The sequence below is a fragment of the Panicum virgatum genome, chromosome 1N, assembly GCF_016808335.1.
Source record: "Panicum virgatum strain AP13 chromosome 1N, P.virgatum_v5, whole genome shotgun sequence".
Classification (NCBI taxonomy): domain Eukaryota; kingdom Viridiplantae; phylum Streptophyta; class Magnoliopsida; order Poales; family Poaceae; genus Panicum; species Panicum virgatum.
Window position 1 is genome coordinate 43,735,358 of NC_053145.1, and position 18,529 is coordinate 43,753,886.

General features: G+C 44.0%; 1 protein-coding gene and 1 pseudogene across 2 annotated transcripts; both read left to right on the plus strand.

Annotated features, from left to right (window-relative positions):
• Positions 1–4,597: 4,597 nt before the first annotated feature.
• Positions 4,598–7,538, plus strand: LOC120655973 (annotated as a pseudogene). Its single transcript, XR_005667778.1, has 3 exons — positions 4,598–4,738; positions 5,169–5,653; positions 6,331–7,538. The product of XR_005667778.1 is annotated as an elongation factor 1-alpha-like (transcript).
• A 3,498-nt stretch (positions 7,539–11,036) lies between these two features.
• Positions 11,037–11,846, plus strand: LOC120655974 (pectinesterase inhibitor 8-like). Its single transcript, XM_039933963.1, has one exon. The coding sequence runs from the start codon at positions 11,188–11,190 to the stop codon at positions 11,752–11,754; it is 567 nt and encodes a 188-aa protein (XP_039789897.1). The 5' UTR covers positions 11,037–11,187; the 3' UTR covers positions 11,755–11,846.
• The last annotated feature ends 6,683 nt before the right edge of the window (positions 11,847–18,529 follow it).

The window sequence follows — 18,529 nt, forward strand, 5'->3', positions numbered from 1 at the left end:
TTACGAAAAGTAATGCACGAAGGTTAAAATGATCCTCTGCATGCGCATCCCACATACGAACATCCTCCTCTTTCAACAACAATAGAAGATCCTCAATCAGTGGTTTCAGATACACATCTATATCGTTACCGGGTTGCTTCGGGCCGGGGATAAGCACCGGCATCATAATGAATTTCCGCTTCATACACAACCAAGGAGGAAGGTTGTATATATAGAGTGTCACAGGCCATGTAAAATGGCCACTGCTCTGCTCACCGAAAGGATTCATGCCATCCGTACTTAAGCCGAACCTTATATTCCTCGCATCATTTGCAAATGTTGGGAATGTTCTGTACACTTTTCTCCACTGCGACCCATCAGCGGGGTGTCTCAACATATTGTATTGCTTACGTTCTTCTTTGTGCCATCGCATCAATTTAGCATTTGTTTTGTTCATGAACAAACGTTTCAGACGTGGTATTAGAGGGAAATACCACATCACCTTGGCAGGCACTCTCTTCTTGAAACGCATCCCCTCAACGTTGCCTGGATCATCTCAAGAGATCTTATACCGGCATGTGTTGCATACAGGGCATAAATCCAAATTTTCATACTCACCTCGATATAGGATGCAGTCATTAGGACAAGCATGTATCTTCTGTGCCTCTAATTCTAAAGGACAAACAACTTTTTTTGCCTCGTATGTTGTCACCGGCAAGGTGTTACCCTCAGGGAGTAAGTTTTTTATAAGTTTCAGCAACTCCTCGAATCCCTTGTTAGACAAACCATTTGATGCCTTCCATTGCAATAATTCCAATGTCGTACCCAACTTCTTTTGGTCTTGTTTGTAATCAGGGTACAACAATGTTCTGTAGTCCTCCAACATACGCTTCAGATCTCTCGATTCCTTTTCTGTTTCGCAATCTTCCTTAGCTTCGCGTAGCATCTGACCAAGATCATCTTCTACAACGTATCCTTCAGTATCTTCTTCAGGCTCACCCATTGCAGTGTCATTGAAAAAGGCATTATAATTGGCTGCAAAGTCAAGAATCATGTCCTCTTGTTCTATATTATTATCCAGCATAATTCCTCTTTCGCCATGCTTGGTCCAAACATAGTAGTTCGGCATGAAACCACTATTGAACAAGTGACCGTAGATGGTTCTTGATGATGAGTAATCCTTCTCATTCTTACAGAATTTGCATGGACAACGAACGAAACCGCCATACTTGTGTTTCTCGGCCGCTTCTATGAATTCATGCACGCCATCAATGAACTCCTTTGAACGGTGGTCGGCCATGTACATCCATTGCCGACTCATCTGGGTCCACAATACATTTATATACATCATTGTAGTGTACAAATAGTTCATTCATACTACCAATTTATAACTAATATTGAATACGCTATTAATAAAACTGAACTACAAAATTATAACGATGCATATGGCCTTCTGACTGCATGACTGTGTAAAAACTTTGTTTCTCTATATGGAATTTTATATTTTTGTACAAGAAATGATGCATGTGGCCTTCTGGCCTAGCTGAGCTGCGGGTCTCGAATTAGCGCAGCATGCATCTCGAATGTGGAATCTTGTAAAGTTTTGGAATTTTGAAGGGAAATAAATAAAACACCCTTGCATATGTAATTGATAATATTTCCATACAAAATTTTAATTCAAATATATAATTGATAATGCATATAACTATAATAAATAGATACTATTCACTAATCAAATAAATTGATAAAACATATAAATACAATAATTTGATAGTATTCACATATCAAATAAATAGATAACACATATAACTACAATAAAATGCTACAACTAAAAATAATTATCACATATATAAACTAAATTAAATGATAACTACTTCTAAAAACCAATTGCTAAGTTATGAAAAAAAATAACTAACTTTTTTTGGAAAAAAAACAAAAATTCGTCTCCCCTCCCCTCACTCAGTTGCCATGAACAGTGAGTTCATGACAGATTGGAGGGGGGGAGAGGTTGGGGTATTTATAGGCGTGGACAAAAGGCACCGGTTGGTACCTATGACCCGGTGCTAAATGTTATTCAATAGCATCGGGTCAAGGCACAAACCGGTGCCTTTGGCCCGAGCGTCAGCCGGCACCGGATCGTGGCAGGACCCGGTGCCGTTTGCAGCACAATAGGCATCGGTTGGTCCCACCAACCGGTGCCTATACCGGCGTCTGCATTTGGCATCGGGTGGTGGTACAAACCGGTTCCTATGCTGCCGCATTGGAATCGGATTTTACCTCCACCCAGTGCCAATTGTCCTCCTCAGGGTCAGTCCAAGGCCAAAAATAGCAGCTGTTGTTGCAGCCGGTACTATTGGTACCAACGGTACCGGCTGCAACAGCAGCTGGTATGGCCTGTACCTTTAGCCCGTTTTCTAGTAGTGTAAAAGGACCTCTGGTAATAACAAACCTAGTAGCATTGTACACAATACTTATGACTCAGGTACACTATACATAGCATTGTGCTTCACGTTCTGTTATAGAGAAAATTTGATGCGATTGTGAAAAATTGAAGCTTACTAAGTGTTTACGGTTAGCTACATTAGTGCAGGAGCATCTTATGGTGTTCAAGAGTAAGAAATAAGCTAATCAATAATCAGGGACGCAACAATAACATTACAGCAACTCCAGCAGACCCTCTATCAAACCCCCTATTCCAAATTTGAAGGATGAAATCAAGAAAAATAACTCCAGCAGGCCCTCTACTTGAGTCCCTAAACTAGGGAGGCCTCCAAATCTCCCCCTCCACCCCTAGGCCTGGGGTCTCTAGGGAGCCCTCCATCCGTGGGCCCCACTCACCAGCCTCTCTGGACTTGGATGAGGGTTCAAATATGAGGACTTCTGTTGGAGTTGGATGTATTATTTGGAGGGTATGAGATATGGACCAGCCCTCAAAAACTATATGAGGACTGTGATTTGGGAGGTATTGCTGGAGATGCTCTTAGAGAACTATTTCTACAAATTTCTTATTATATTCTCCATTGGTTAGCTCTTCATGTTCGTGGGCAGGCCGTCCGCAAGGGGATGAGTGACCTGATGTCATTGGACCATGAGGGTCATAACGTCACCGAGCGACAAGCGTTCTTTATGAAATTTACTAAGTTGGCTTAGATTTTGTATTTATGTAAGTCACCAATGTAGATTATTGGATCCCGTCCAAGATAGATCTATATGTCTTGTTTTATTTTTGTTTTTGCTTTATTTTATTTTGTTTTTGTGTCTATCTTTATTTAGTAGACACAGAACACATTTTCAGTCATTTTTTCCCTGGCTAGTTTGATGGGAAATCGACTGATTTTTGTATTCCTGTTGCTCAATTTTAGTTAACCGGCAATGTCACGTGGATTGGTCTGAAAATTGATTGACGCTAGAACAAATTTTACTCGAGACATGGTTAGAAATTCCCCAAAAAAAGGCCGACGGTGTACTCTCAGGCGACGCTGAGCGCGGAGACGGCCGAGAGCCCTCGCCTTTTTTCATTTTTATATTTTAAAAAACAAAATTTCAAGAATATATGTCGAATAGGGAAATTTTTAAAAATGGGTGCTTGTCGCCCCCCTAATGAGAAACAGGGTGCCTGTCGCTCATCCAGTTGGCGACAGAACCTAAATGTAAAAAAAATTTACATTTAGGTCATGGCGCCCAGGGCGCATTAAACAGTGAATTTGTAAAATTGATATAAAATCGTAGAAAAATCGGAAAAATACAAATTCAACTGTTCTGGATTCTATGAAATAAGATCTACAACTTTTGTTACATAAAATTTTTCATTTGATCAATGTATCTAAATCTAGAAAAATAGTTCTTGTACCTAGAAAAATCTGAAATAATTCATTTGGTCTAGTTGTGCTTAAATAAAATTTACCAAACTTTTTTTTATAGCTCTTAGGAAATAAAATAATGGTACTATAAAAGTTATGACTTCTAATACTCAGTATAGCAGTATGGATAAATAACCCATTTAAACTAGACATATTGCAAGATCTAATTTAAAAACTTATTCTAGAAATGTTTTCTGGGCCTACCAATTTTTTACAAGCCTATGCTCACCATATGAAACACTCTGGCCAAAGATGACATGCATCCAAAGGATGGATCTTGATATTTAAATAAAACTACATTAAATTGGTATTTAAAATAGAGGAAGATACATTGATCAAATGAAAAACTTTATTTAACAAAAGTTGTAGATCTTGTTTCATAGAATCCAGAAAAGTTGAGTTTGTATTTTTATAATTTTTATACGATTTTATATCGATTTTACAAGTTCACTGTTTAATACGCCCTGGGCGACAGGACCTAAATGTAATTTTTTTTACATTTAGGTCCTGTCGCCAACTAGATGGACGACAGGCTCCCTGTCGCCCATTAGGGAGGCGACATGCACCCATTTTTGAAAATTTTACTATTCGGCATATATTTTTGAAATTTTGTTTTTTTTTAATATAAAAATGAAAAAAGCGCGAGAGCTCGGGCCAAAGCGTTGGCCCATGTTGCCGACCTGGTTAGCAAAGGCCCATAATCTGTCTCAAAAAAAAAAGAAGCAAAGGCCCATAATCCGACGTCTCGGAAGGCGGCCCCTGCCTGTCGGTTCCCCTCTTCGCCGCCGCCCTTCTATATAATGCCCCGAACCCTAGCGGCCGCACTCCCACACCTCCCCGACTCCGCCGTCACCTCCCCCTCCGCCTCCTTCCCACGCCGCCTCCGCTCGCCGCCTCAGGTATTGTGTCGCCTCCTCGTGCTTCTAGAGATTTGGCCTTCTGGTAGTGGTTGGGTTGTTCAAAGTCGCATCCAATTTTGTTGGGTGTGTAGCTTTTTTGTGCTCGCATGATTTGAGAATTTGATGCGCATGGATGGTTTCATCTGGGTACGGGTCATTTCTTAGATCGTGTAGGTTGATGTGTTAATTTTCCTTGTGGATCGAATGTTTAGAGCTTCCAGCTGCTTTATTTGCTTTACTTTTGAGAGACTGCTGCTGTATATCCGGTTGTGTAGTTGATGTATGTTCTATAGTTGCAACTTAAAATCTATTTATCGATCTGGTCTGTAAAATTGTGGATCTAGTTTTTATATACTACCAGCTTTCAATTTCTGTAAATATACTCGTTTGCTCTTATACGTTTTTCTAACAGTTGATTCATCTGATGCAGCGGTTTGAGGTTCACCTGCAGCCATGGGTAAGGAGAAGACCCACATCAACATCGTGGTCATTGGCCACGTCGACTCTGGCAAGTCGACCACCACCGGCCACCTGATCTACAAGCTTGGCGGTATCGACAAGCGTGTGATCGAGAGGTTCGAGAAGGAAGCCGCTGAGATGAACAAGCGGTCCTTCAAGTACGCGTGGGTGCTTGACAAGCTGAAGGCTGAGCGTGAGAGGGGTATCACAATCGATATCGCCCTGTGGAAGTTCGAGACCACCAAGTACTACTGCACTGTCATTGATGCCCCCGGACACCGTGACTTCATTAAGAACATGATCACGGGTACCTCCCAGGCTGACTGTGCTGTACTTATCATCGACTCCACCACTGGTGGTTTTGAGGCTGGTATCTCCAAGGATGGCCAGACCCGTGAGCATGCTCTCCTTGCCTTCACTCTTGGAGTGAAGCAGATGATCTGCTGCTGCAACAAGGTATAAATACTAGAAATCCCTTTGTCAATCATGCTTATTGTGCATGTCAATTCTTGATAGATCAGAATCGTACAAGCTGTTCCTTAGTACATTGCAAGCTTCACATTTCAAGAAAAATCTGAGAATGTGAGTTTTTCACTAAATTTTTCAGACTTCCAGTGTGCAGGCACAATGATTGCATTACAAACCACCTGTCTGCTATACATTTAATTTATGCATGATAATAGTTCTCAAATGATTTGTGTTGAAGGTTTCTCATAATATATAAATTTTTTTCCACCTATTTTGAGTAATATCCCAGTTATATAGAAATGCGTAAGCTGATGGTCATTTGTCTTTCTAATAAAATGCTTGCTATTGTTCCAATGCTGTTTCTTTCTAATAAAATGTAAAGTGTGCACTTGCTGTTGAGATTACCTGTCTCATCAAGTGTGGGTTATGTTCTGCTGTTCATAACTGTTTTTCTATGATTTTTTGGTATATGTTACTCGTTGTACTCACTGTACTCATTTTTTTCAATCATTGTAAAAAATTCCTAGGATACTATGCGTTGACTCTCCATTTAAGTGCAGTTTAACAGTTTAATTTTGTTTATGTTCTGTTCTCGTGTAGCCTGCTGTTCATGCAGATTGGTTCCATTAAGCTAATTATGGTCTGTTGCTATTTTCTGTTTATAGATGGATGCCACCACTCCCAAGTATTCCAAGGCCCGTTATGATGAGATCGTGAAGGAAGTCTCCCTACCTGAAGAAGGTGGGATACAACCCTGACAAGATTGCCTTCGTCCCCATCTCTGGTTTTGAGGGTGACAACATGATTGAGAGGTCCACGAACCTTGACTGGTACAAGGGGCCAACCCTGCTTGAGGCTCTTGACCAGATCAACGAGCCCAAGAGGCCTTCAGACAAGCCCCTTCGTCTCCCCCTTCAGGATGTGTACAAGATTGGTGGTATTGGAACCGTCCCTGTTGGGCGTGTTGAGACTGGTATCATCAAGCCTGGTATGGTTGTGACCTTCGGTCCCAGCGGCCTGACTACTGAGGTCAAGTCTGTCGAGATGCACCACGAGGCTCTCCAGGAGGCCCTTCCTGGTGACAATGTTGGCTTCAACGTGAAGAACGTTGCTGTGAAGGATCTGAAGCGTGGGTATGTGGCCTCCAACTCCAAGGATGACCCTGCCAAGGAGGCTGCCAGCTTCACCTCCCAGGTCATCATCATGAACCACCCTGGGCAGATTGGCAACGGTTACGCCCCAGTGCTGGACTGCCACACCTCCCACATTGCTGTCAAGTTCGCCGAGCTTATTACCAAGATTGACAGGCGGTCTGGCAAGGAGCTAGAGAAGGAGCCCAAGTTCCTCAAGAATGGTGATGCTGGTATGGTGAAGATGGTTCCCACAAAGCCCATGGTGGTGGAGACCTTCTCTGAGTACCCTCCTCTTGGTCGCTTTGCTGTCCGTGACATGAGGCAAACGGTTGCTGTTGGAGTCATCAAGAGTGTGGAGAAGAAGGACCCAACTGGCGCCAAGGTTACCAAGGCTGCTGCCAAGAAGAAATGATGTGCCTGTGGTTTATTGTGTGTCTGCTTTTTGCTATAGCGCCAAGGTTACCAAGGCTGCTGCCAAGAAGAAATGATGTGCCTGTGGTTTATCGTGTGTCTGCTTTTTGCTATACCTAGATGCCGTCGTATTAACGCATAAGTTTTGTCTGCATGTCATTGCTGTTATCCTTGAACATCTAAGGTCTGCTGGTGGTGTGTCATCTGTATGTTTAGGTACTGTCTTGTCAACTTCAGCTTCGGCAAAACTTGAATGCTCTGAGATCTATATTTGCCCTTCTGCGTGTTGTCAGATGTATTGTCAGGAGTCGTCTAGTTGTCTTTATACATTTTGTTTCGTGTTTTCTTATTTTTGCTCTTCTAATTTGCATGCGGATGACGGGATGAGGTTTCTGAAGCCTTCCTACAACCGAAATATAGTCATGTGTTTGCTCGTTTAATTTACATTTGGATTGTGGTTTGGGAAGCATTGTCTAGTTTTAGTTGACATTACCCTAATGTCTAATATAGCTGCTTGGTATTGTTGGTCATCTGTTGAATGTTTGGTCTTTGCAAACCTTCTCTGCAGCCTGAGGTGTTGTGAAGCATTTTTGTTGTCTGTTGGTTGTAGGGTTGGTGTTCTGTAAGCAAGGTGTTGTGAAGCATTTTTGTTGTCTGTTGGTTGTAGGGTTGGTGTTCTGTAAGCAAGGTGCGCTTGTTGATCTCTGTTCTGACCTTGTCGAGAAAAGTTACGAACTGTTGGTAAAACGTCGCTAGATCCCTCTCCTGTCATCATTTCATCTACCCTGTAGAATGAATTATATAGTTATATACCTGTTCCAAATTATGAATTTTCGACCACTGATTCAAACTGAAATCACCAGTTCATCTTTGAATTTGTCTTATTTAAAAATTATAATTTATTGAGAACTTTAACATCGCCAGCTGAATTGCTAGGGGGCTCTACAGTTATTCCGATCAATTTGTGAAGTACAGAGACTGACTTTCTATCATCATATAAAAACTGGGACATCATCATATCATAAAAAAGGGTATACAACACCTGGACATCATCATATCAGCTATAGAAACTACAACATTATCTCATCTTGGTGAGAATGTCTTTAAACCATGTATTGAAACTAGAACACGTGATGAAGAACTGTGCCAAGTAACACTATGAAACCTATATTGCTTCACGAGTGCAGGTTTTAGATGAGATGGACTGTGGTTTCCCACTTACTACTGAGCCAAACATCTTAAAATAGATGATTGGTCCACCTAATAGTGTGAATAAAACGTTGAATGTTGTGATCGGTTAACGTTGAATAAAACACAGTACTTGTGGGCTAGGAGCTAGAAACTGAAATGTGCATTGCTGAATGTCTATACACTTGGTATGTCGTCTTTTTCCTTGAGGGCTCTACTAGTACATTGAAACGCTTGCCTAACGCTGCTCTTCTTTATGCAGACCTATTTTTTCTCGAATGCCCAGAAAACTGCGCATCATTATATTAAGAAGAAGATCTTCATTATGCAGACTTACGTTTAGGGGAAGGACTTGCTCAGTTGCATTGCATACACTGCCAACATCTCAAGTGCAGATCAAAATTATGAGAGTTGTTCTATCTAGTCTTCAAATTGATAAGCTGGGCGTGAAAAACACACACCAAGAGCTCCACGGCTCCATAGTCCATACAAAGGTTTTAGAGCCTAGACTTAAGCTGCTGGAAAGTGTGAGGTTAGATTGTAGGTTTTTTCGGAGGGCATTTGTTAGTTTTGCCCTCAATTCAAACGATACCGTGGGCCTGGTGTATGGGCTGTAATTGCATTATCATTTGATGATCATACTCCCATAGCCAGCCAGCTTGACTGCGTCAGTTTACCCTGTGCTGGGCCCATCACTGCAGTTCGAGGAGCCTGCCATTCTTCAGATCAATAGATGTCCTGTGCCTGAATCAGATTCTCCTGGCTGGTGGGAAAGCAACAGAATATTGCCACTCTGGTTTGTGTAGACAAAAATGTTGCCAAATGAGTTGCTACTGGCTGAGATCAAGGTGTTTTTGCACTTCTGTATGGAATCGCTGTTTTTGCCCGAGGAATATCCAAGAACCTCGGCTCTCTGTCATATGTGCTCATACCGCGTGCGACCTATGTGAATATTGTATTGTGTTTTAAAAAAAAATCGATGCAATAGTCTGAGATCGAGTCTTTGAGAGGCGAGTACTGAAAGAAGAACACCACAAGAGTCGTACACTTTATTTAGGCTTTTGGGTTGATCATATTCTATAGCTTGCCACGCGTCCAAACCTGTTATACATAAACCGATCATGTCTCAAGTATCATGTCTATAATTTATGGAGCGGTTGTGTTAAGTGTGACAATTAAACACAAATATTGTTCACAAGCAAGATTTAGTGCTCTCAATTTTAGATTGACCATTGGAAAATTGGATTCCCAAAATGTTAGGCAGAGCTAAATTGGATTCTGCACCATTCGCTTGGCTGTGGTTGGTAGCTGATGCTGATTTATTATGAGAGAAAAGTACTACTGCCTAGTTGGTGGCTGATGGTTGATGCTGATTTGGTGTGAGAGAAAAACACTACTGCCTGATTGGCTGACAAGTCAAGCGAAGAGTAAAACCTAACTGGGACGTAAATGAAATGTCATCGGGACAAGAAAGGATTGGCTCGGTGGAGACTTTAACAAGAAAAAAAACCAATTGGCTTGGCTACAAATCCAACTAGTACGAGGAAGGAGTGGTGCTCCCTAGTATGCTATGGTGTTTTTGGAAGGACTAAAATAGAAGAAAGTTTTGTCCGGCATTTGATAATAGGCTAAATATAGTCTAATTTCAACTAATCAAGGATAATGGATTCTAACTAATAATTAGCCATAATCAATGCAATTAGATTAGCAATTCCTCCCTATGTCCCATGATATAGCTACTTCTAGAGTTTTTCGACAAATTCACCATGTTCGGCTTGCTGGCGCGGCTGGCTGGAGCTACAGTACCCTCATATTATGCCTCCCCATAGGTTGTTGAGCATGTACAGTAATCATCCGATACAGTACCATCTACCATAGTAAACCGTCGCTACAGTATATATTCTTTCTCAAAATAAGCTGCTACAGTGAATCAGCCAGCCGGAACAGGGTGATTAATGATGGAGAGTAAAAGTCTATATTACCCTTCTTTAGTTACCCGGGCTAACTAAGAGAATAATTATAGCTTGCGTGTAGATTATGCCATAATTAATTTGCGTGTAGGGGGTGGTATTTTAGACCTCTCATACTAAAAAAATCCTTGAAAATCTAAAAACAGCTATTTTATAGAATAAAATTTGAATGCTGAAAGTAGCTATATTTAGAAGTTAGGACCGAGCGAGTAGTTCATATTTAGTTCTGATTAGTCAGTGCCAAATTGAAGGACTAAACTTAGTCCTGTCCAAACGGGACCTATCTATAAAATAGCCCATCAATGCACTGTCTCCGGCCGTCTCCTTTAAAACTCACCCTCTAAAAAAAATATTCTCCTCCTCCTAAATAGATTCTGCACTCCATATTAAAATTCTCTCCAACAATACACTCCATACCACATCCCCTATACCCCATCATCTAATATTATATCCCCTATACCCCACCATACAGTTGGCCGGGCAGGTCTCGTCGGGCCCACGAGCGCGGGGTAGAGCGCGGGATAGAGGGCGGGCGTACACCCTCCAAGTTTGGCGATCCTCTCTCCTCCCCCTAAGTTTGCCGGCTCCTTTCCAGCGCATCGCTGGAGCGGGTAGCGGTCCATGGCGCCCCTAAAAGGTAGTACCGGGCCGTTTCAGGCGACCGCTGGAGACAGTCTAAGACTCTAAGGTAATACAGGCCCCGTCTTGTCCTGTCCTGTCCTGTCGTCCCATCCCAGCAAAAGCAAAGCCACCGCGAGCTTATCACTCCCTTAGACGACACAGAGCACCAGGATCAATTGATCAATCAACGACGACGACGATGGCGAAGCCGACGCCGCCGACCGCGCGCCTTCTCTCCGCCGGCTTGCTGGTCGCCGCGGCGATCGCGCTCGGCTGCCTCGCCAGCGGCGCCGGCGCGACGGTGGTGACGACGTGCAGGGCGGCGGCCGACAGCGACGCACGGGTGGACTACGGCTTCTGCGTGGCGGAGCTGGGCATCCACCGCGAGAGCCCCGACGCCGACACCTGGGGCCTCGCCAAGGTGGCCGCGCTGACGGGCGTCAACAACGCCGACGACGCGGTCTACGACGCCAAGGAGCTGCTCGCCAAGCGCGGCGCGGCGGGCGGGCCGGCGCGCGCGGCGCTGGAGCGGTGCGCGAAGCTGTACGACTCCATGGGGTTCGCGTTCGCGGAGGCGGAGGACGAGATCAACAACCGGCGCTACGCCGCCGGGAAGGAGAAGGCGGCGGAGGCGGCGTCCCTCGCGCACCAGTGCGACGACGCGCTCGCCAAGGCCGGCGCCGTCCCCTCGCCGCTGGCCAAGCACAGCTCTTACTCCGTGAAGATTGCCACCATCTGCACGGCCATCACCAACCTCATCAAGTGAAGGGAATAAACGCTGGTGACTTTGCTACTTCAGTGTATACTAGTATAGTGTCCGTACGTAGTAATATATTAAATCTACATAATATCACCAACTTTATACTCGTTCACTTCGTGTACAGACCGTTGTCGCGAAAATGGCCTCTCATGCCATATTTCAATATAATATTTTGGTGATTGATAAAGACAACACAACACTTGGACTAATATGATTGTTAAGATGACCATTCTCAGGCTTTTAGGTTCAAGCGATGACAAAGAGAAGATAGGCGTAACTAGGCCCGAAGGGCCGCACCTACGGTGGTTCCGCCGGACAAAGAATTGAAGAGACCGTGAAGAAATCAAGTCAAAACAAACAAGACAGAGACATTTTGCTATCACCGGATAAACCGATGATGAGCAAATTGTACTCACCGTACAATGAACCCAGAAGCTGAGGCTAGAGTTTTGCGTCGGTTGAACCGACGATGAAGATATTGAATACGTCGGTGCAACGGCAGAAGAAGATAAGGGAAATGCATACATCGGTTGAACCGATGATACACCGGTTGAACCGATGATACACTGGTCAATTACGTCGGTGTAGTTGTCCAGAAAGTTGGTTTTCGGGAACTCTGGGACAGTTACATGCACCGATTAAACCGGCGATGAAGATGCATTCACCGGTTAATTGCGTCGGTTGATTAAGGTAGCCGTTGAAGTATAACGGCTAGTTGGAAAAAGGTGCTCACCGGTTAAACCGGTGATGACACAAAGTGGATCATCGGTTTAACCGGTGATAACGCTTTTTGTCAGCCACTTTTCCAACGGCTCTTTTGGAGTGTGTGGGCTATATATACCCCCCAAGGCCGGTTGCTGCATATGGTTGGACGCCAGAAAAGTTGAAGGAAGTGTTGCCCAAGCAAACTAACATCTCCAACCATCCTAGCAAAGCTTAGTATCATATCTAGCTTGTGAGAAGCTTTGAGAGAGTGCTTTGTGCACTTGTATAGGGATTAGTTCTTGCGAGACCTCCCTTGAGCAAAGTCTTGCTGCGGCAAGCAATCGTGTACTCGTCGTGTGACCCTCCGACTTGGTGTGGAGAGGCAACGACACTTTGTGCGGGGAAGGAGACCCCTCTTGGTGAGAAGCTCCAATAGTGAAGACGGCGCTGTTGGTGACGCTTTGAGAGAGACGGTGGCGGTGGCCTTGTCTTTGTGACTTGGCGCCACTTAGCCTTTGCTTGCCGGAAACCTTGGTGGCGAACGCAAGACGGTGATCAAGCGAAGAGACTTGGCATCACACTTGTTCTTGTTGGACAAGTGGCCGTGGACGTAGGGAGGGACTTGGTGTCCTAACCGAACCACGTTAAATCGTGTGTCTTGGTGTCTTCACGGGAGTTTGCATATTCTCTCCCTCACCTCTTTACTTACCGTATTACGTTTTCGCATTTACTCTATCTTGCGTGCCTTTATTTTCCTAGTTAGTTTGATTATGATTGACTATAGGTTGCAAGTCTTTTAGGGGTAAGTAGAGAGTAGCATAGATAAACCTTAGTCATAACTAGCATGTGTAGGACGTGTTAGGTTTATCTCATGCAAATAGATTGAGCCCTAGGATAGAAAGCGATTAGCGATCCTATTCACCCCTCCCCCTCTAGGGTCGGACACCCCGGTGATCCTTACAGCCGTGTTGTGATCATATGAGACATTGAATATCCGGGATCTGATTGGAATTCTAATTGCTTTGTTCGAATTCCAATTATGATTCCGATTGATTTGTCCGGTTCCAGTTATGATTTTTGATTGGACGAAAGCGTAGTCCAACTTGCATAAGCAATGGAGTAAGGTTTACCTGTCACAAGACGGAACAAAAAATTTAGATGAAAACCTTACTCTAGGTGTAGAAATTAAAAAACATGGTCTATCGAGTTGATAGCAGACATCAAAATGTTGTACGTGTTGAGATAATAGAAGAGTGTAGTTTTTGTTAGTGCAAATAAGTACGACTGCTGAAGTATAAGTTAATTATTCACTTCTTTCTACCAGATTAAGCTTTAGCGTTGAGTTGATGGGTGACTTGAAATATAGTATTAGAGCAAAAGGTCTCGATTTCGAATCTGAACGAACACAATTAAATTAAATAATAACCGTCAACTCCTATTTTCACACTTGAGGTTTATTAAAGGTTTTGCCCACCTCTCTCAATGACGACTAATCCTGATTAGAGATTAGTGAGTGGCCTCATGCATGCATGACTTTGCATGATCAAGTTCTGAAGTTTTGACTAATAGTATGCTGTATTGCTGTTCCCTAGTTTCCCAAAGGTTTCAACTTTCAACTTCTCCATATTTGGTCATCTTTGAGGCATGCGTGATTATAGCAACCATCAAGAATCCAGAACATGAATTTGGCTTCAATTTGGTTGACAACCCTATATATAGTTGGGTCTGGTTTGCAACTAGGTGCTTCATCTTTGATTCCAGATCCATTAATCTTTGAAGGAGATTAGGGGTGTCAATCACTACCAGAAACAGGGAAATTCCTGTCGGCCAAAAACCGTCAGGAATGCCTTTCCCGGCGGCCAACCGTCGGGAATCAGCCGACAGGAACAGCTCGTCAGGAAAGGGTACTATTCCCTGTCGGATGGCCGACAGGAAATAATCCTTGTCGGTAATTCCTGTCGGGTGAGGTTTGACCAGTCAACTCCTGATTTTGCCATTGAAACCGTCAGGGATTGCCGACAGGAAAAATAAACCGACAGGAATTGCCAGTTCTCCTCTGCCAGCAAAACCGTTTCGTAAAAATGCACACACTGACAGGAAAAAATAATATAACATTTGTTTATAAAATACACTACCAATTTAATTCGGATGTTCACACCCCCAACATTTATACCAACATGTCACAGCACACATGAATCACATATAAGTCGCCACATTTCAATTGGCACTACCAGATCACATCTAAATTAAGTCATCCAAGTGTCCATCCTGTTTAGCAAGGACTTTACACAGCAACATGCATGCATATCCAGCATGTCCAGCTCCAACACTTGTACCCAAGGAGCAAGTTACAATCACAGTCACGAGTCGAGTACACATGATGTCAACTACACAAAAACAGAAAGTTCAGCAGATGTACTACTAGCCAATGGAGAGGCCATTTCACTCTCTTGCTAACTTCATGTTACTAACTATTACACAAAAGGTTAGCCTTCACAAAAGATGTACGCTGTACCCTTCCCAAAAGTTCAGCAGCTAGCCAATGGAGAGGCCATTTCACTCTCTTGCTAACTTCATGTTACTAACTATTACACAAAAGGTTAGCCTTCGCAAAAGATGTACGCTGTACCCATCCCCATTTCATTCCAGACTAGGGTCATCTTCATTGTCACGGTTGCCACTACCAGAAGCGTCATTGTCATGGCTCCTGCATGGAGAACCATTGTCTGCAATGCCATTTCCATTGGCAGAACCACCATTTTCAACATGTGATGACTGACTAACCTACAAAGTGGTAGTAGGAATCAAAAGGCAGATACAAATCCAGCACAAAATGCGAATAGGTCAACATAACATCAGGTTAGTTTTGTAATGGAGCAGAATTGAAAAGTACTATGCAATAGGTCTGGAAAATTCAACAGGTCTATTTGATAGCTAACTACAAAAATCTATTATTATTTTTACTATTTGTTGGGACAGACACGGTGGAAGATTATATGGAATCACAAACACTGGCCAACATGAATAAGAAGCATCTGTGATGCTATAAGGTGTGAAACCATCTGTTGCAAAACATAATCGTACGTTCCTTGCCTCTTTTGCAAACTCCAGAAAATCAACATTAAATTGTTGCCAAGATTCAGCATCACGTGGGTGATCCATTGTACCAGACATAGAACGGGGGGCTTCTTCGTGCCATCGCATCATTTTTGCAGTCTGCTCATGTGCATACAATCTTTGTAACCTATCTGTTATGGGCAAGTAGCGCAAGACTTTACGTGGGATCTTATTTGATCCATCCACATAACGAGGGGTATCACAATAGTCACATTTCTGTTTATCCCTATTATCTTTATAATAAAGCATGCAATTCTTGTAGCAAACATGAATTTTTTCATATGGCATGCCAAGACCCTCTAACATTTTTTTTGACGAGTAGAAGTCCTTTGGAAATTTACTATCAGCAGGGAAGAGTTCTTGGATGAGTGCCACAATATCATCATAACACGCAATAGAGAGGTTGTACTGTGACTTTATTGATATCAAACGAGCTGTGGCTGACAAAGTTGAGTGTTTTGTTTTGTCATGAACTAACTCTTTTGCATTAGCAATCATCCTATAAAATGCTTGAGCAGCAGCTATTGGTTCCTCATCCGATATTGATGGGATAGCTGCAGCTAAGTCAGCCAACATACCATCCATGTCATCTATTTCACCAAAACCCTCAAAATCTTGTTGCTGCTGGTCACGCCTCTCACCATGTGCGGTCCAAATTCTATAGTTTTCTTTAAACCCATTTTGACATAGGTGTAGCTCTACCTTACCCCTTTCATGCCGAAAATAATTCCGACACACAGAACAAGGGCACTTAATGGTACCATATTGTACTATGTTATGATTAGAAAAGGCAAAATCCAAGAATTCCTTTGTACGCTCAATCCAACTATAGGTTGGTCTACCACACTGCCAGCCACTATACATCCAATCACGTTCAGCCATAATTTAGTTTCACTGTTGCCAATCACAAAGTGTTATAATTAGTGGTTTAATACTACTATTGACCAATCTTATGGAGGCAGCAAAACAAATTGGCAATTACTATTTCCCAAACAATTAGTATGCGCTATGCATAAATATTTAACAACAAACAGCAACACTAAAAGCATGGAAATTTGACACATCGAAATAGATGGTATGAGAACATCAAAGTGGGCAGCACAGCATAATCAATCAAACATTTGGCGCAGGAATCTCTCTCATTAGACCATTATACTGTTATTGGAATGGTATTGCATCATAAATAAAGATCTCACTAAACTAAACATCAGGTGCTGAAGAAAATTTTAGTGGCTCACTAGATCTAAGTATTACTCCTAAATAATTTGCACGGAACCTAAAAGTCAACCAAACCATGAAAGATTAAGTTCAAGCAATGAATGGGAGGCACAAATTGTTACCTTTCAACACCTGCAACAGAGGGCTTGTGGAGCAGAGGTTTCCTGTGGCAGCGGGCGCTGGACGGAAGGAGCCGACGGTGCTGGATGGGAGGAACTGGCGGTGCGGGCGGGGGGAGTCGGCGCCGTGCGGAGCTGGTGGAGCATGGTGGTGGGGCTTCGTGACGCCGTCCGGGGCCGCCTTTGGCCCGCCGCGCGGGGAAGCGTCGGGCCGGCGCCCAGCGGGAGGCACTGGCCGGCCGCGCGGAGGGGGCTTCGGGGCGGCCGCGTGGGGGGCCTTCGGGGAGGCACACGGTCGGGGGACTTCGAGAGGCACACGGTCGGGGGGGGGGGGGGGGGGCTCCGGCCGGCCGTCCCGGGGAGGCGTGGTGGCGGCGCGAGGCAGGATTGGGGAGAGAGGCCCGCGGGATAAGGTTTAGGGTTTCGGGGCGAAACTGGCCGGATACCCTTTTGACCTAGTTGGACTTGGACAAGCGCGAGAGAATAGCCCGCCCACCGGTTTGGCGCGGGAGAATAGCCCGCCCATCTTCACGTTTGGCGCCCGGATTCCTCAAAACATGTTAGTTCGTTTTAACCGTCAAGATTTAGGATGATGATTCCTGACGGTTTTGTCATTCCCGTCGGTTATTCCCAAGCCGACAGGAATTCCTGCGTTGATCCCTGTTAGGTTTTCTGCTGCGACGGGAATTGATTCGCTTCCCTGACGGTTTTTTGGAAGCCGACATGAATAAAACAAACCGACAAGAATCTCCCCGTTTCTGGTAGTGAATTAGTGATCCTTAGGTGCACCTCCAACCCTCTTTAGTTTAAAATTTTGTACTACTTCTTCAAAATTAGATCTCATTTTGAAAAATTAAAAGGGATGGAGGTGCATCCAAGGATCACCAATTTGCATCGCTAGAGGAGATGGAGCTTGCGAACTGCAACCTGAAAAAAAGTTCAGTAACTCTTCTATAACCTCGAAGTAAATTGGCAGCAAAATCCAAAGAGCATCAGCAATTGAGGATGCATTGATGCCAGTGCTACATACATTTAGAAGCTCCTTTTGCGCAATAAAAAGAAAATTAAAAAAGGTTCACGGTAAAAACTACCGAATTCATGGGGGGGAAATCAGACCGCACTACGCACACCCCTCCCCTTTTTTTAATTATTAAGAGGGAGTGAGTGACACCATATATAATAAACAGTAGGTTTTTCAGCAGTCCAACGCAAAGACTGCCATCCCTCCCATGGAGTTAAACAATTAATTGTGCGTGTGCGCTGATATAATAACCGATGCACTACTAATTAGCACGTAGCAGTCGGCACACAAGTGCTACAGAGGAATCGAAACGGAATTCTCGCGGACAGCCCGTACTGTATACGTCTTGAATCATCTGGAGAGTTGCTTGGAATGCCTGCCTAGACCGCGGTCGACCGTGTGGCCTTCTTGCCGGTGGTGACCGGTGGCGTCGCTTTGCACAAAGCTGTGGGCCGCCGGGCCGGGAGCGGGGAGCCTGAAGGCCCCGCCGGCCGTTCCTTATCGGCGGCGGCAGCAGCTGTCACGTCCGGGTCCGGCTGCTGCGTGCGTTCCCGGCCGGCGGTTCCCCTCATAATATCTTCTTCCTCATGAGCGAAAGGTA